This window comes from Cyprinodon tularosa, unplaced genomic scaffold (genome assembly GCF_016077235.1).
Source record: "Cyprinodon tularosa strain WSP-4 unplaced genomic scaffold, ASM1607723v1 ctg44, whole genome shotgun sequence".
NCBI classification, from domain to species: Eukaryota; Metazoa; Chordata; class Actinopteri; order Cyprinodontiformes; family Cyprinodontidae; genus Cyprinodon; species Cyprinodon tularosa.
In genome coordinates, this window is record NW_024039163.1 from 429,947 (window position 1) to 444,078 (window position 14,132).

The following is a 14,132-nucleotide window of genomic DNA, read 5'->3' on the forward strand; positions in this document are numbered from 1 at the left end:
GCATACAAGCCATGGTGGTTGAGTCAGTCAAGTCAGTCGAGAAACATCAGTCTTGTGTGATACCAGAGATACCTTTTTATAGGCCATCATTTGGTACTGAATCAGCTGATTCGCACTGACAAGAGGCAGGACTGCTTTCTATTTACTGAGAGATTTTGCCTTCCTTTCTTCACGAGTTCAATACTTTTTTTCATTTGCCATTCCACATTATTACACATAACCTAATTTCTGGAAATCTATGATTTGATTTCTTTGTATGTGTGGATTTTATGATTGTTACCGACCGGCATCTTGTGAAAATGTCATGTCAATGGAGCCTCTAAAAGTATATTTACTGAGAAAAACACATTGTTTTACGCGCTCTATATACACAAAGCATTTTCTGAGTGTTGGGAGCTGGAGAAAATCCCATCTTTCTCCAGCAGAGTCCGCCGTGGATCCTCTGAGGGAGCCTCCTGCACAGGTGCAGCTCATCAAGATCATCAGAGGATCCACTACATAAGCTGTCTTCAGACCTTGCCTCAACGCCGCAGTGTTGTTCCAGATGGTCAGAGCTAAAGCCTTGATCTCAGTGATTATCTCCATGACTCTAATCCCTAGTTGGACTCTAACCTCTGTTTCTGTGCCTCTAGGAAACTCGTGCTTCCTCCGTGAAAGCTCTGGAAGAGCTAACCTGCCGAGCCGACCCTCAGAGCCAAACCCTGAAGATTCTCAGACAACCTCCAAGCAGCTCTGGGCTAGAGCTGGGAAACCAAGGCCAAGGTCTGCTCAAACTAGACGTGAGACGCTGAAGCAGCTAACGGACTCTGGTACTCAATCCTTCTCCAGAACCAACAGTGACTCTCCCAAAGAGAACCTCAAGAACCCTCAAGGTACTATCTGTGCATCTTTGAAAACCAAGCCCCGCCAACAGTCCTTAACTGTGCTGTCTCTCACGCAGACTCCGGTGAAACCAGAATCCAGGCCCGAACCAGCCTTCGGCATATTCAGTGTGATTGTGCAAATAAACTTGTTAAACTTTTCATCCTGTGTCCGTCAGTGGTGTTCTGCATCTTTGGGTCTCCATTAGAGAACCGATCATGACACTGAGTCTATGAACCATAATTCTAGGTGGCTATTTGATCCATGTACCACTTTGGTTGGTTTGTACTGATTAATCAGGATTAACCAGTTAGGGTTAAACAATCGTAGTTGCTCCTCAGATTTAACCAGCTTCCTTGTTGGTCATTTTATTAACCAAGTTTGGCAGTCTAACCAATAACAGTTTGACTGCTTGCTTAACTACAGTGTGCTGAGGGAAAAGAAGGGTCACGGGTAAATGGAGTGGGGGAAAGAAAAATTTTAATATAATTTCAAGAAGGATTTAAAACTGCGAACTGAAAAAGAAAAATTAAAATAGTATGAGGAATAACCTTTTTAAATAGAATAGAATAGAAAATCCCTGCATTGTCCCACAGTGGGGAAATTCTGGTGTTTACAGCAGTAAAGAGTAAAGTAAATACCTGAGAAAAATGTATAAGAATAACATAATATGAATAGCTAAAATATGAACAATGAAATACTGTACTGTAAAGTGTTTTAAGAATATAAAATGTTGCATCTTCAGCATAAATAACCAACATACAGCTATGGGCATTTTTACAGTAATGGATATTTAAAAACAGCAGCAACATCAGAGATTGGTAAATGAATGATTAGGAAAGATATTGATAAACAGATTCATGAATCTCCATTTAGAAATAGGATTACCGGTAGGTAATATGTTTCAATATTTAATTACAATAAATAATAATGGATTAATGAATACAACTTTCAGTTCCTTTTAATAACTCAATTTAAAATGTGCTATTAGAAGAGGATTTTCGAATTGGATTTCAAATTGCACGATTTAAATTTTAAATGTACTCAATTTGAAATTTCTATTTCAGTGACTTTCTATGTGAGCTAGGATATTGCTGTTTATAAAAGCTATGTTTTTGATGGCAATTTACACTGGGTGTCAATATTTGGCAACCTTTTTAAAACGCCTGCTTTTCAACTAAAGTTAAGAACAGCATCTCTTAACAGATGAAGTGAAGGGTACGTAAATGTCACTGTGGCTGTTGGGTTCGCTTGAAAACCAATTTAATCTCTTTTTCAAAATCTTGATAACCTTTTACCACTCCGACCTAAAAACATCGACCTGAGTTAAGCAAGTTTCAAATTAATAGTAGTTTTTTTATTAGAAGAATAGAAGAAGAATTCAATTTTATTGTCAGTACGCTGCTAAGATTAACCCTCTGCATTTAATCAATCCCCCTAGGAGCAGTGGGCTACCATTGTGCGGCACCCAGGGGAGCAGTGTGGGGTTAAGGGACTTGCTCAGGAACCCAGATTGGCCGTCAATGGGAGTGGGGCTTGAACTCAAAACCTCTGGGATCCAAGTGCAAGTGCCTAACCATTAGGCCACCAATCCCCAAGAATGAATGGAATTCAACTTCATTGTCATTACACTGTCACAAGTACAAAGAAACAAAATTAACTCTCTGCATTTAAGCAATCCCCTTTGGGGAGCAGTGGGTTGCCATTGTGCAGCGAAGCAGTGTGGGGGTTAAGGGTCTTACTCAGGGACCCAGAGTGGTATTCTATTTGAGTGGGGCTTGAACTCAGAACCTCACTGGAAAAAACAAAATCTACATAAGTCATTTTTTCTTCAAATAAATGCATTTTTTCTTGAATTTAGGGGGTAAGTGAGACACTCTGCCAATGGAATAAGACAATTCACATTTAAAATAAGAAAAAACAAATTTGTTGTCTTATTTTAAGTGCATATTATCTAATTATCTTATTTTAAGAGTAAATATCTTCATCCCATTGGCAATTAATCTTATTTACCTACTCAAATTAAGGGTAAATACATTTAATTTAAAGGAAAATTCTGGTTTTTAACACTTTTAGCCCATTTTCTGTAGTGTCCAGGATGAAATCGAATGATCGACATCAAAATTTTGACGATTGGTCCTGTCTCTGCTATTTGGCTCATGCAGAATCCCCCCCTGGCTGCTTCAGAATGGCTTCCATAGTGCATGTCCGATAATGTCCTTAAAACAACCTTAAACATTCTTTTTTTAAAATATGCTACTCACCGGGTCGTCAGCGCTGTTCAATGACGTTCCAAAAAAAGTTTCGTGAAGAAAAACCGTTCCTGTCTTGTTTTATTTAGCATTTTGTAAATCCCAGAACTATTTTTTTCCGATACATCACAACCGCTTATAAACTTCCGCTTCCCGTTCGAATCTGAAGCGTTGCACACTCCAGACCACTAGTTGGCGACAATGTCTCTATACTTTGGGAATGTATATGAATATGTCCTCCTCAAGAATCCACCTTTCGTATTCCATTTTCAGAGTTTTTTAAAGTGTTTAACAGAGACGTTAGCACCTCGACGTCGGAGTACACAGAGTGAAGCAGAAACACTTGGGCCTTGCGAAAAGACTACAACTAAGCGTAAACAGGCCCCATTTCCGTTTCCGGTGGCGAAGGGATATTGACTATTCCAACAGAACTCAATGGGATTTACAAAATGCTAAATAAAACACTACAGGAACGTTTTTTCTTTACGAAACTTTTTTTGGAACGTCATTGAACAGCGCTGACGACCCGGTGAGTAGCATATTTTAATAAAAAGAACGTTTAAGGTTGTTTTAAGGACATTATCGGACATGCACTATGGAAGCCATTCTGAAGCAGCCAGGGGGGGATTCTGCATGAGCCAAATAGCAGAGACAGGACCAATCGTCAAAATTTTGGTGTCGATCATTCGATTTCATCCTGGACACTACAGAAAATGGGCTAAAAGTGTTAAAAACCGGAATTTTCCTTTAAGACATTTTGACTCATTTCTAGATGTTTTTGCAGTGCAGAGTAGGATCCAATAAATGCCTACCACTAGTCCACCTCTCCCTGACAACTTGCATGTAGGTAATATTTCAGAATTTGTCACTATATTTAAAAAGTTCTTAACCAATAATAAATGTGTAATGTTGTTCCTTGAGATGTGACCTAGTTCTATTCATCTATGAGTTTAGCACAAGACACAGGAGATTTGTTCAACCATTAACTGACAAGACAACGCTACATAAATCACTAGCTCAGATAAAATCATGTCTACAGATCCAAAACTGGCTGATTTAAGTTCATCCCAAGGGATATTATTAGCTTCCTTCACAATGCACAGCACAGTGCAAGCACCATTAAATACTGCTGTGTGGAAATGGCTTTATACACACATTAAAACCTTTACACCGACATTTATTTTAAACAGCTGTATTTTTTCTGTCCTTTTGGTGGAACAAACACTGAATATCAGCTCTGCTTGCTAAACAAATAGGGACTCTTGTTTAAACATGGCATACACATGTCTGTGATTGTCAGCCTGTTATCATAAAGCTTTATTAGTTCATCAACATCTAATGGGTTCCATCCTCATGTATGCGACATGCAAATGACTTATGATTAAATGAAGATTGCTTACTGCTTATTACCAGTCATGGTTATTCCCAATAGTGGAGCAGATGGTATAAGATGCAATGCTACCAGTGACTAACAAATGATTCAGACACATCACATGGGACACTTGGCTTTTTTAAAACTGTTTTAAAAATCAAAGTAGGTACATTATTATAAGGCAGGTCACAAATAAACAGTGTGAATTCGTGAAAAGACTGGCATGGGTGAGATCATTTAGGGAAGAGATGAAAAACATTTACAATAGTTATCAAAAGTTGTCTGTGTAAACAGAAAGAAGTGTGCAGAGGGGATTGTTACGGACCTGAGTCTTCCACCCCCATGTCCATGAGGATAGCCATGGCTGTGGGAACGTCTGGGGACTGGCTTGTCCTCCTCATGCATGTGATGTAAAGATGGTGAGCGGGAATGGGAGGATCTAGAGCTGCCGGTGCTCTGGAGACTGCTGTCAGGGATTTCTCCGTGACGACTCTAACAAAAAGCAGGGAGGAAAGATTAAAACATGATTATTTTAATGATAGAAAAATAACCACGACCTTTTAGACTGACATTAATCTTGCTTTTAACACTCTTTTTTAAATATTCTCACTTCTCCGAGGCTGCTGTGCTGTTGCCCAAAAGCTGGGAGACTGCGCAGTGAAGGAACAGGGGAGTGACCCGGGCGGCCACGGGATTCTCGAGGGCGCTGAGGGTGGATGTGATCATGGTCACCATTCAGGTTATTGTCACTCGCAGAGCGCAGCAAGGAACGGGGTGAGGGCAGGGTGCCTATCACAACACGGCGACGGTTGGTGTAGGAGGGGGTCTCCCTAAAAGGCACTACAAGAGAAAAGAAGCAAACCATTGACTAATTACGGTTATTACTGTAGCCAAGAGTAATACATGGATGCTTTGATAGCTAAAATATCTTTAAATCTACATTTACATTAGAAATATATTTTTTTAAAGATTATTACTGTAGATTCATTCTAAAACATCTAAAAAATGAGACTCCACGGCTTGTCCAAAAGAGCAAATTGTGCTTCATATGAATTTAGTACAGATTTCTTGATAAAACTCTTCTATGAAGGTAAGATTGGTTAAGAATATACAAAATAACTGTAATGTGAGGATTTCTATTACCTGAGCTGTTTCCTCTGAGTTACCATAAGTTGGTTTCTAATTCATCCTGTCATTGGCTGTAAGTTGGTGGTAATCCAAGCTTGTCTTGGGAGGTTTGAATTTAGCCAAAACCTTTTCAACTTTTGCATGATTGATAACAGTTCCCTGTTAAGCCCAGTAGTATTTTATCCCTGACCTGTCTGCTTTTTTTGTTCTCAGATGTTCATTAACAAACCTATAATTCCTTAACAGAACAGAGGGATCTATATTGAGATTAAATTAAAGAAAGGGGAGCTTTATCTACTAAAGCGAATGCTAAATTATTTCATTTAGGAGGGAAACTGACTGCACTTCAATTAATATCAGATTTAGGGAGCCTAAATAGAAAAGCATGATTTTTATTTTTTTTTTTTTTATTTCTAAAAAATTTTTGCCATCAATTTCATTTTAAATGATAAACTACTGTATATTGGACTACCCTTTTAAATCCCAATCAATGTGGAAAAGTCTAAGAAAGTTGAAAGCACATTAATAGGTATACTAGCTGTAAATCTAAGAAGTAAAATAAATAATCAATTCAAACTATTGAAAGACTGTAAAGAAGTGATAAAAAACAACTAAATGTAAAATTAATTTGGGTGCTCTTTATATACATTTTAAACATTTAGCATAAAAAATCAAAACAATAAAATGTTGTTTCACACTTAACTGTCTTGACGATATATTACCCTTATATGCGATTACAGATTTATTAGTGTTGTTGCTTAGGTTGCTTACAAATGATAAACTAATTACATTCATTCACTCTGGAGTGAGGCATTACAAGTTGTCCACACCAGATGGCAGAGTTTTCCTGTATGTTATTTCAAAGAGAACCTCCTTAAATCTTCAGTGATCCAATATTACACTGTATTTTTTTTTCTTTACATGTCATACCTCTAAACTCTTTTCAGTTTCATACATTTATGGAAATTAAGATTCCTCTCTATTATCTATCCAGAACTGGTAAGGTCTACCTTTGCTGTCAACTTACCAACATCCGATGCTTTGTGAACCTTAATGATTTCTGCCAGATCAAAGTTTCCAGCTATAATAGCAACCTAATGGAAGAAAAAAAAAAAAAACAGTTGAAATATAGAAAGTATTTAAGAAAAGGAAAAACATTTTAACATGTCCAATTACTTTTGTAGCAGTAGGTTGTATATTTGTATGTTATCTAATATTTCAGATATACAGTATCAAAAAAAATATCTGCTCACTATCTTATCTTTGATCCAAAAAACATATTAAGACCAAACTGCAAAAAAAATTGAAAATCCATGTTATCTATCAAAATGTAACATTTACATTTGACACCATACATACCTGAAATGCTGTCTGGCTGTTGTAGTTTTTTATCTCTTTATTGGCTCCCCGGAATAGTAGAACACGTGCACAGCTATCCTACATGACAGAGAGATTTACATGTGTGAATGTCACTGCTGTTTGTGGAGTGTAGACAGTTTTTTAGGTCACATCAGATGACACATAAGCAACACATCGATTCAATAGTAACCAGAGCAGGTCTAATTGGCATGATCCCTCATATGTCCAAAAGATCCCATTAGACTGAACATATGTTTGTCTGAATGGTAAATATGTAGGGTACAATAATAAGCCACTAATGTGACAATGGAAGTCAGAACACATTTAAAAACATGTTAGAAATAGAAAAACTTGAAAAAAAAAAAAACTTTTTGAAGAATTGCATATAAAGAAGAGTTATATAAATTGCAACAGACGCTGTGACAGTTATTGTAACTGTTATTGCCTGGATTATTATTAATGGCAACCTCTCCTCTGAAAGGAACTTGGCTTACAGCACTGTTAAACATGACTCTCGCAATGGAGGTGTAGGGAAGAGCAATATGGTATCTTTACAAGAAAGACATACCTAAAAGACTTAGCAATGGGACAAAAACAATCTGAGAAATGGTCTAAAATTTGTAAAATATATTATCTTGCATTGTGTTTGGAAGTGCCAACAATATATCATTTTGTTTTTCAATTTCGGTCATTGGTTTTCAGCTATTTAACCAAGAGATAAAAATTTCAGTTCAATTATGTTACTTAACTACTAAATGATGTCAAACTAAACTTTAGTACATTGCATTTTTATACATAATGCATACTTCCTCCTTGTATAAAAAACCTTGATGGTACTCTCCAAAACAGTTCAGCATCAAATGTTTTGTATGTATGAACCAACAGCAATAAGAGCTAAATTGTTCTACACCATCTGATAGAAAGGGGAAAAAAACCTTAAGGCCTAAGATTTTTTTTCCTGAAACTAGTTTCCATATAAATGAAATGACCTCCTAACAAAAAACCTAAATGTAGACTGCTAGAAAGGGTTGCACATTCAAAAGCTGCTGACTGATGGTCGATATGTAATTTAACACGTGACCAGGGTTAGAATTAGACTATCTCTGCTGTCGGCACTCTGATTTCTGTCAACACTGAGTTACACATCAGAGCACGCATTGACAAACTAACATATGGTTCACTTAGTGACACAGACGTGGTTTGACCTATGAAGTACTGTAGGCATATGTAACCATTCCTTAAACTAGAGCAGCCTTTTTGGGGAATATGGATGTACTGTCTTTTTGTGAGTGACTCCTAAACAGAATCGTTTAAAACTAGATTTCCAGCATTAAAAAATAATAATAATAATAATAAAATTGAAACAGAAAATGTTGCTAAAGTTAGTATTAATAACTGCAGAATATAATATAATATAATATAATAGAATAGAATATAATAGAATAGAAAAGAAAATATTGTAATAGAATAGAAAATCCCTTTATTGTACCACGTTGGGGAAATTCTGGTTTTTACAGCAGCAAAAAGATTAAAAAAAATGGTCACACAAATGTATAACTTAGAAAAATGTATAAGAATAACATAACAGCGAAAAATTAAAAGATAAACAATAAAATACTGTACTGTAAAGTGTTTTAACAATATAAAAAAAACTGCTCCTGGAAAATAAAAACAAACAATATACAGCTATGGATATTTTTACATTTAATGGATATGTTAAAATAGCAGCAACATCAGAGATGTGCAAAATGACAGCATGTTATTTAACTGACTAAGCTTTATATCATAACAATGGCTTTTATTTGTTAATGCTCCTGGTGGTTGTCACCTTGATTAGACTTTGTATTCTCATCAGTGTAGTCTTTGTTCATTTTACAATAAAAAACAAAAACAAAAAAAAGGGTTGGACCTCTTTGAATTCACAGCCAAAACTCTTCTAGTCCCCTTACTTTCAAAGACTTTGAAGGATCCAGTCCAGGTAGACCGTGTCCTTAAAAGACGTAGCCCAAGAATTCGAACACACCATTTGTGTTTGCTGTCTCTAGGGTTTTCTCTTGTGGATTTCTAGAGGAATCAGTTCCACTGATTCACCTCCTATAGATTTACCTGCAAGTTACCTGCCTGCCCGTTCCGCCGTTCATCATTTCCTTGCCGGCTCCATCAGAATCCTGGTTCTCTGTATTACCACCCACCTTACACAATCAGAGAAATATCAACCTCCCCATACGGGACCCTGGCCATCTTCCCCCAAGCCATTCAAAAGTAATCTCTCTTTATTAATCCCAGATAAAAACATTCTGGTCACCATTAACCCCACTCTCATTTCAAACGCCACTGTTAATGGAACCTCCTTCTCACTCCTGAAGGATCAAGAATTGTCTGTTGCCCGTGTTTTCTAAAAATAAACCCTTTTCCAAATTTAAACTGAGTTGATTCTGCATGTGGGTCAGAAAGCTTTTTTTTTTTTTACATTTCAATTTTAGGCCCCCCTCCATCCAAATGCAGCTCAAGATCTTGTCAACAGCAATACAGACTAGTATATCAGCAAAGATGATACAATGTCATTTTTTTCTTGTTTTTTTTTTTTTCTCTTACATCTTTACATAATTATTTGATTCCCTAAATGAACAATTTGGTTTTAGAGAAAAAACCCTACGGAACTCCGTGGGATATTTTTAACTTAACAAAATCAGAATGTTCATTATTCATATGTACAAGCAGGTCTCCATCATTAAGGTAACTCTTTAACCAGTCATAAGGTGCACCCCTGAAATCATACCTTTCCATTTTTTTTTTATGTCAGAGGCCTTGCTTTCATCTATAAAAATCCCAGAAGAGGACTCTGGTATTGATATTACCTCTACCAGTTCCATTACGGTCTGAGGTAGACCGATTTGACCTAAAACCATATTTGTGTACACTGAGCAACTTATTTGCAAAGCTATTAAGTCTTTTTCATATTGTAGAAAACTGTGGATTTTGTATAATATACATAACTCTATAACCATTGGTATCTGGTTGCATTGTATTTAATGACTTAGCTTCAGACTGATTCAGGCAGTCCTTTGTCTTGTGTCAGTTAACTCACTTTTTACCCATCAGGGTATGCTAATTTACCATTCCCCACAGTTCTGCCTGTCTCCTCAATAACTGCTTTCAAGCATGTCTCAAGGATTGCTCTGTCAAGCCACAGACCCCTGCCATGTCCTCATTCACTGGCACATCTGCTAGACCCGCTAAGTTAATGGTAAAAGCCATACAGATCCAAGGAGAGGGACAAGCACTGAACCCGCTTATTCTAATGATGATTACTGAAAATTATATATTCATTCACGCTTTCCCTCACAGCTTAATTTATCTTCCCCACTTCCTGACAGTTTCTCTTCTCTCCACACATGGATCTATTGATCCTGCCACTGGACAACTGCTTTTCGAAATTGATCCTACAAGCCCTATTCTTACTGTCATTGTAGATAATCATCCAAAACAAGCCTGCTTCAGGTCTGCTAGAACCCTGCTATGATACAAGCTTTCTGAGATCAATCAGCTTACTACAGCCACAGTGCCAGACTGGCAGAGTGGCTGTAGTAAGCTACTGTGTAAGCTGATTGAAATGTCATTTTCTTCATTGAGGACCGACCAGAGCTACATCAAGGTTCTATTAACACAGGGAACACAAAGTAAATAGTACAAGGAGCTGAAAATTCAAACAAGTCATCCATTCTCTGTCGTATATTTTGATGGCAAACTGCAACTTAAGTCAGAGCTGTTACTTTGTTGAGCATAAACTTTCCCTGAATCAACTGTTTTAATGTTTATGCTTAAATGTTATATTTCTCAAATATTCAACACAAACTGAAGGCAGATCCAGACATATTCACAATAGCTCCCTAAAACACGACTAAAAAAAGTTCAAACTTGGGCTCTTTCCCCATTGAGATGGTGCCATAAACACGCAATGACTGTAGCCACATGGACATGTTACAAACTGTTAGTATTAATTAGTGAAGCTCTGCTTACTTAACATACAAACTGCCTCCTGCTCTTGGGAATATGGTGTTCCAGTTGAGCTGAAGTTCATTCATCAAAAAAAAAAAATTGGACATGCAGGAAAAACATCTAGATGTAGGGATATTTTCCAGTTTTTACTTATATGAAGTTTCTGTTTTTCATTACAGAGAGAGCTCATTTAATTTTCATTAAGTGGGAACCACATTTATGGCATCAGGAAGGCATCTTTTCAGGGTTCATTTGTTTCATTCATTACATTGAGCAGGCTTAAACCGAATAGTAAATAGTCATATGTTTTTTTAGGAACTTTTATATTATCTCACGAGGGTATGATTGGTTTTTCAGATCACTCCAAGCCACTACCCCTTACTTTGCTTCCCTGCACTTGAGTCAGTATTCAGTGTTTTCATTCATATTTCAGAATCTGCACTCTCCTTTTATGCTATAATGATTTCATAAGGATGGCATAAAAAACTTTTTTTCTCTTTTAATTAAAGGTTTTTGAGCAAAGCATTGAGGTCCTACATCATGGCTTATTAAACTATCTATCTATCTATCTATCTATCTATCTATCTATCTATCTATCTATCTATCTATCTATCTATCTATCTATCTATCTATCTATCTATCTATCTATCTATCTATCTATCTATCTATCTATCTATCTATCTATCTATCTATCTATCTATCTATTTATCTAACTATCTATCTATTCCTTTATTGCCTTGGATTTTACTTCTGGGACAAACCTCATACTGGAAATCAGTTGTAGATAGTCATAAAAATTAAAAACTATAAATAATTTTCTTGGAGAAAGAATGATTTTAATTTGTAAAGCGAGAGGTACATCATTTACATATAAATTCATAATGCCTTTGGCATATGGGCATAATATAAAATATGCATTTAATTATTACTCATAATCTGAATGAGGGAAGACAATAATAAATTCTAATTAATTTGATGCATAGATTACATGTCTCATTAAAGTTTTTACATTCACAAATAGAAATAATATTACACCTTTATAGTGTGTTGAATTTGTTGCAATCTTGCCTTTATATATTGTTCATTCTGCAGTTGCATTGAATCCTATTTATAGACCTCAGCTTGTATGAAATCTTTGCATTTGAGCTTAAATTTTAAAAACCATTCAGGTTGAAGCTGAACATGTTGTAGGGTTGTTACGATACTAAACTTTTCAACTCGATACCGATACTAAGTAAAATATTCAATACCCTTTTCGATACCACAAGAATAAAAACAAAGACTCTAAAATTCAACAGAAATATTTTCATTACTAAAAAATACAAGAAATAAATAAAAAAACAATAAGAATAATATTTTGAGGTTGTATGCTGTGCACAATATTAAGCAAGCTTGATAAAAAAACTTACAAAATGAAAACTAAGTGTTCCTTCCTTGGCTATGTTTTGCAGACATAACAATGACACTAGCGAAACCAGTAAAACAAAAATAATTCTCAGCAGCTGCACCTGTTACAAAAAAAGTCTAAAACTGAAAAATGCACAGAATTATTCAATCACACAGTGTTCAGAAAGTGCGTTTACCACTATTCTGCACTTTAAATGGCTGTATCGATACTTTTGAAAATGAGTATTGTATCCGGATACAACGTTTCACTTTTGACAACCCTAACATGTTGTTGGAAGCACCTAATGTCAGTCCTGACTGGAAGCAACATAGCCTCCGGACAATGCCTACTGGTTCTAACTGTAACTTCATCTAGCAAAGATAAACAACATATCTGAAAATAACACTAAGTTATAAACATATATAAGCACACAAGAGCACAAAAAATGCTAATGAGAGCCTGCACATATAGCGGCTGTCACTTTGCAAAAGCAATATTAGAAAGAAAAAAAAAACAATGGTTACATAAATAACTTTAAAACAAAATTACTAATAGAGAAAAGATATTTGAAAATGTAGAAATTAAACATGCTTTTCAATTATGTTTTAACAGAACGATTTAAAGGATAAACTCATAAAACAGGGCTTGATAAAAACGATGGTACCCATGGAAAAGACTTAAAACAATGTGACCAAAGGAACATGTTAAATCAAGGTGTGTCCACTTATTAGTATTGCAGGTGTCTACAAACTGTAACCAGACAGTGGCCTGTGTATAGGGCTACAGCTCATCACTGTGCTGTTTGGTGACATGGTGTGTACCACACTGAACATGAGCCAAAGGAAGACAATGAAAGATAATTGTGTTAATATTCTGGAATTTTAGATCTATGAGGCTATAGCCAGCCTCCATAGATGTGGCTGCAGGTGGTTGATGGAAATACAAAGAAATGGATAATACGAATGATAACTAAAAAGCCCAGAAAACTTCTAAGGAGATTAGAAGTTTACCTCAAACTCTAGGAGCATCAGAGTCAGATCGCGCCATGCAGAAGTTTCATGCTTTATAGTTGAGTGATCATTTTCCCTTTTTTACTGATACTATATACAAAAACAAAAGAAACAAAGTCTAGTTGGATGCCTTGTGTTGTCTCCCATTGCGCACCTGTCAATGAGGCAGAGGGAGAGAGGCTGAAAAGCTGCAGATCCTTGTGACTGGCTGCTCTGAGCAGTGTGTCTCAGTGCCAGATATTGCCTGGGGAGCCTTGTCAGCTCTGTGCCACATTTAAAACAGTTTGGAAGGAATACTTGTTGCTGGCATGAAGTAATACCTGCTGGGCAGTGTAGTGAGACACCACGTGCGAAGCTGCAAAAATAGTAGGATATTGTAGTGTTGCAATGTCTGCAACATAGATTTTTTTCTGACCAATGATATCGATATCCTTTTTTACTAAGCGTCTGGAAGCCATAATGTGGTTATCTATCGTAGCCTACTAAGATGGCGTGTGAAACAACAAATCGGTAGTGTAGAACTATGTTTTGTATAGAGAAGGCTCTGTCTCCTCTAGGAAGGATGAGAAGCTCTTCCAAGTAGGGAGAGGCCAGTTAGATCTTAAAAAAAAGAAAAAAAAGATTTTTGAACTCTTTACTCCCTTTTGAACTCTGAGCTACACTGGGATCTATTGAAGAGAAGCCAGGACCAGAGTAATGTTCTCCCTTTTCCGTGTTCTTGTTAAAAAAACATGTCGTAGCATTTTGCACCAACTGGAGACGAG

At 36.4% G+C, this 14,132-nt stretch overlaps 1 protein-coding gene across 1 annotated transcript in view; it reads right to left on the bottom strand.

Annotated features, from left to right (window-relative positions):
- shank3a (SH3 and multiple ankyrin repeat domains 3a) overlaps positions 1-14,132 on the bottom strand; it is a 304,312-nt gene that overhangs the window by 108,915 nt on the left and 181,265 nt on the right. Inside the window, exons 10-13 of the mRNA XM_038299956.1 lie at positions 6,973-7,050; positions 6,641-6,707; positions 5,096-5,325; positions 4,811-4,977 (exon numbers count right to left, since the gene is read on the bottom strand). Coding sequence (XP_038155884.1) covers positions 4,811-4,977; positions 5,096-5,325; positions 6,641-6,707; positions 6,973-7,050 — 542 coding nt within the window. The remainder of the gene's footprint in view (positions 1-4,810; positions 4,978-5,095; positions 5,326-6,640; positions 6,708-6,972; positions 7,051-14,132) is intronic.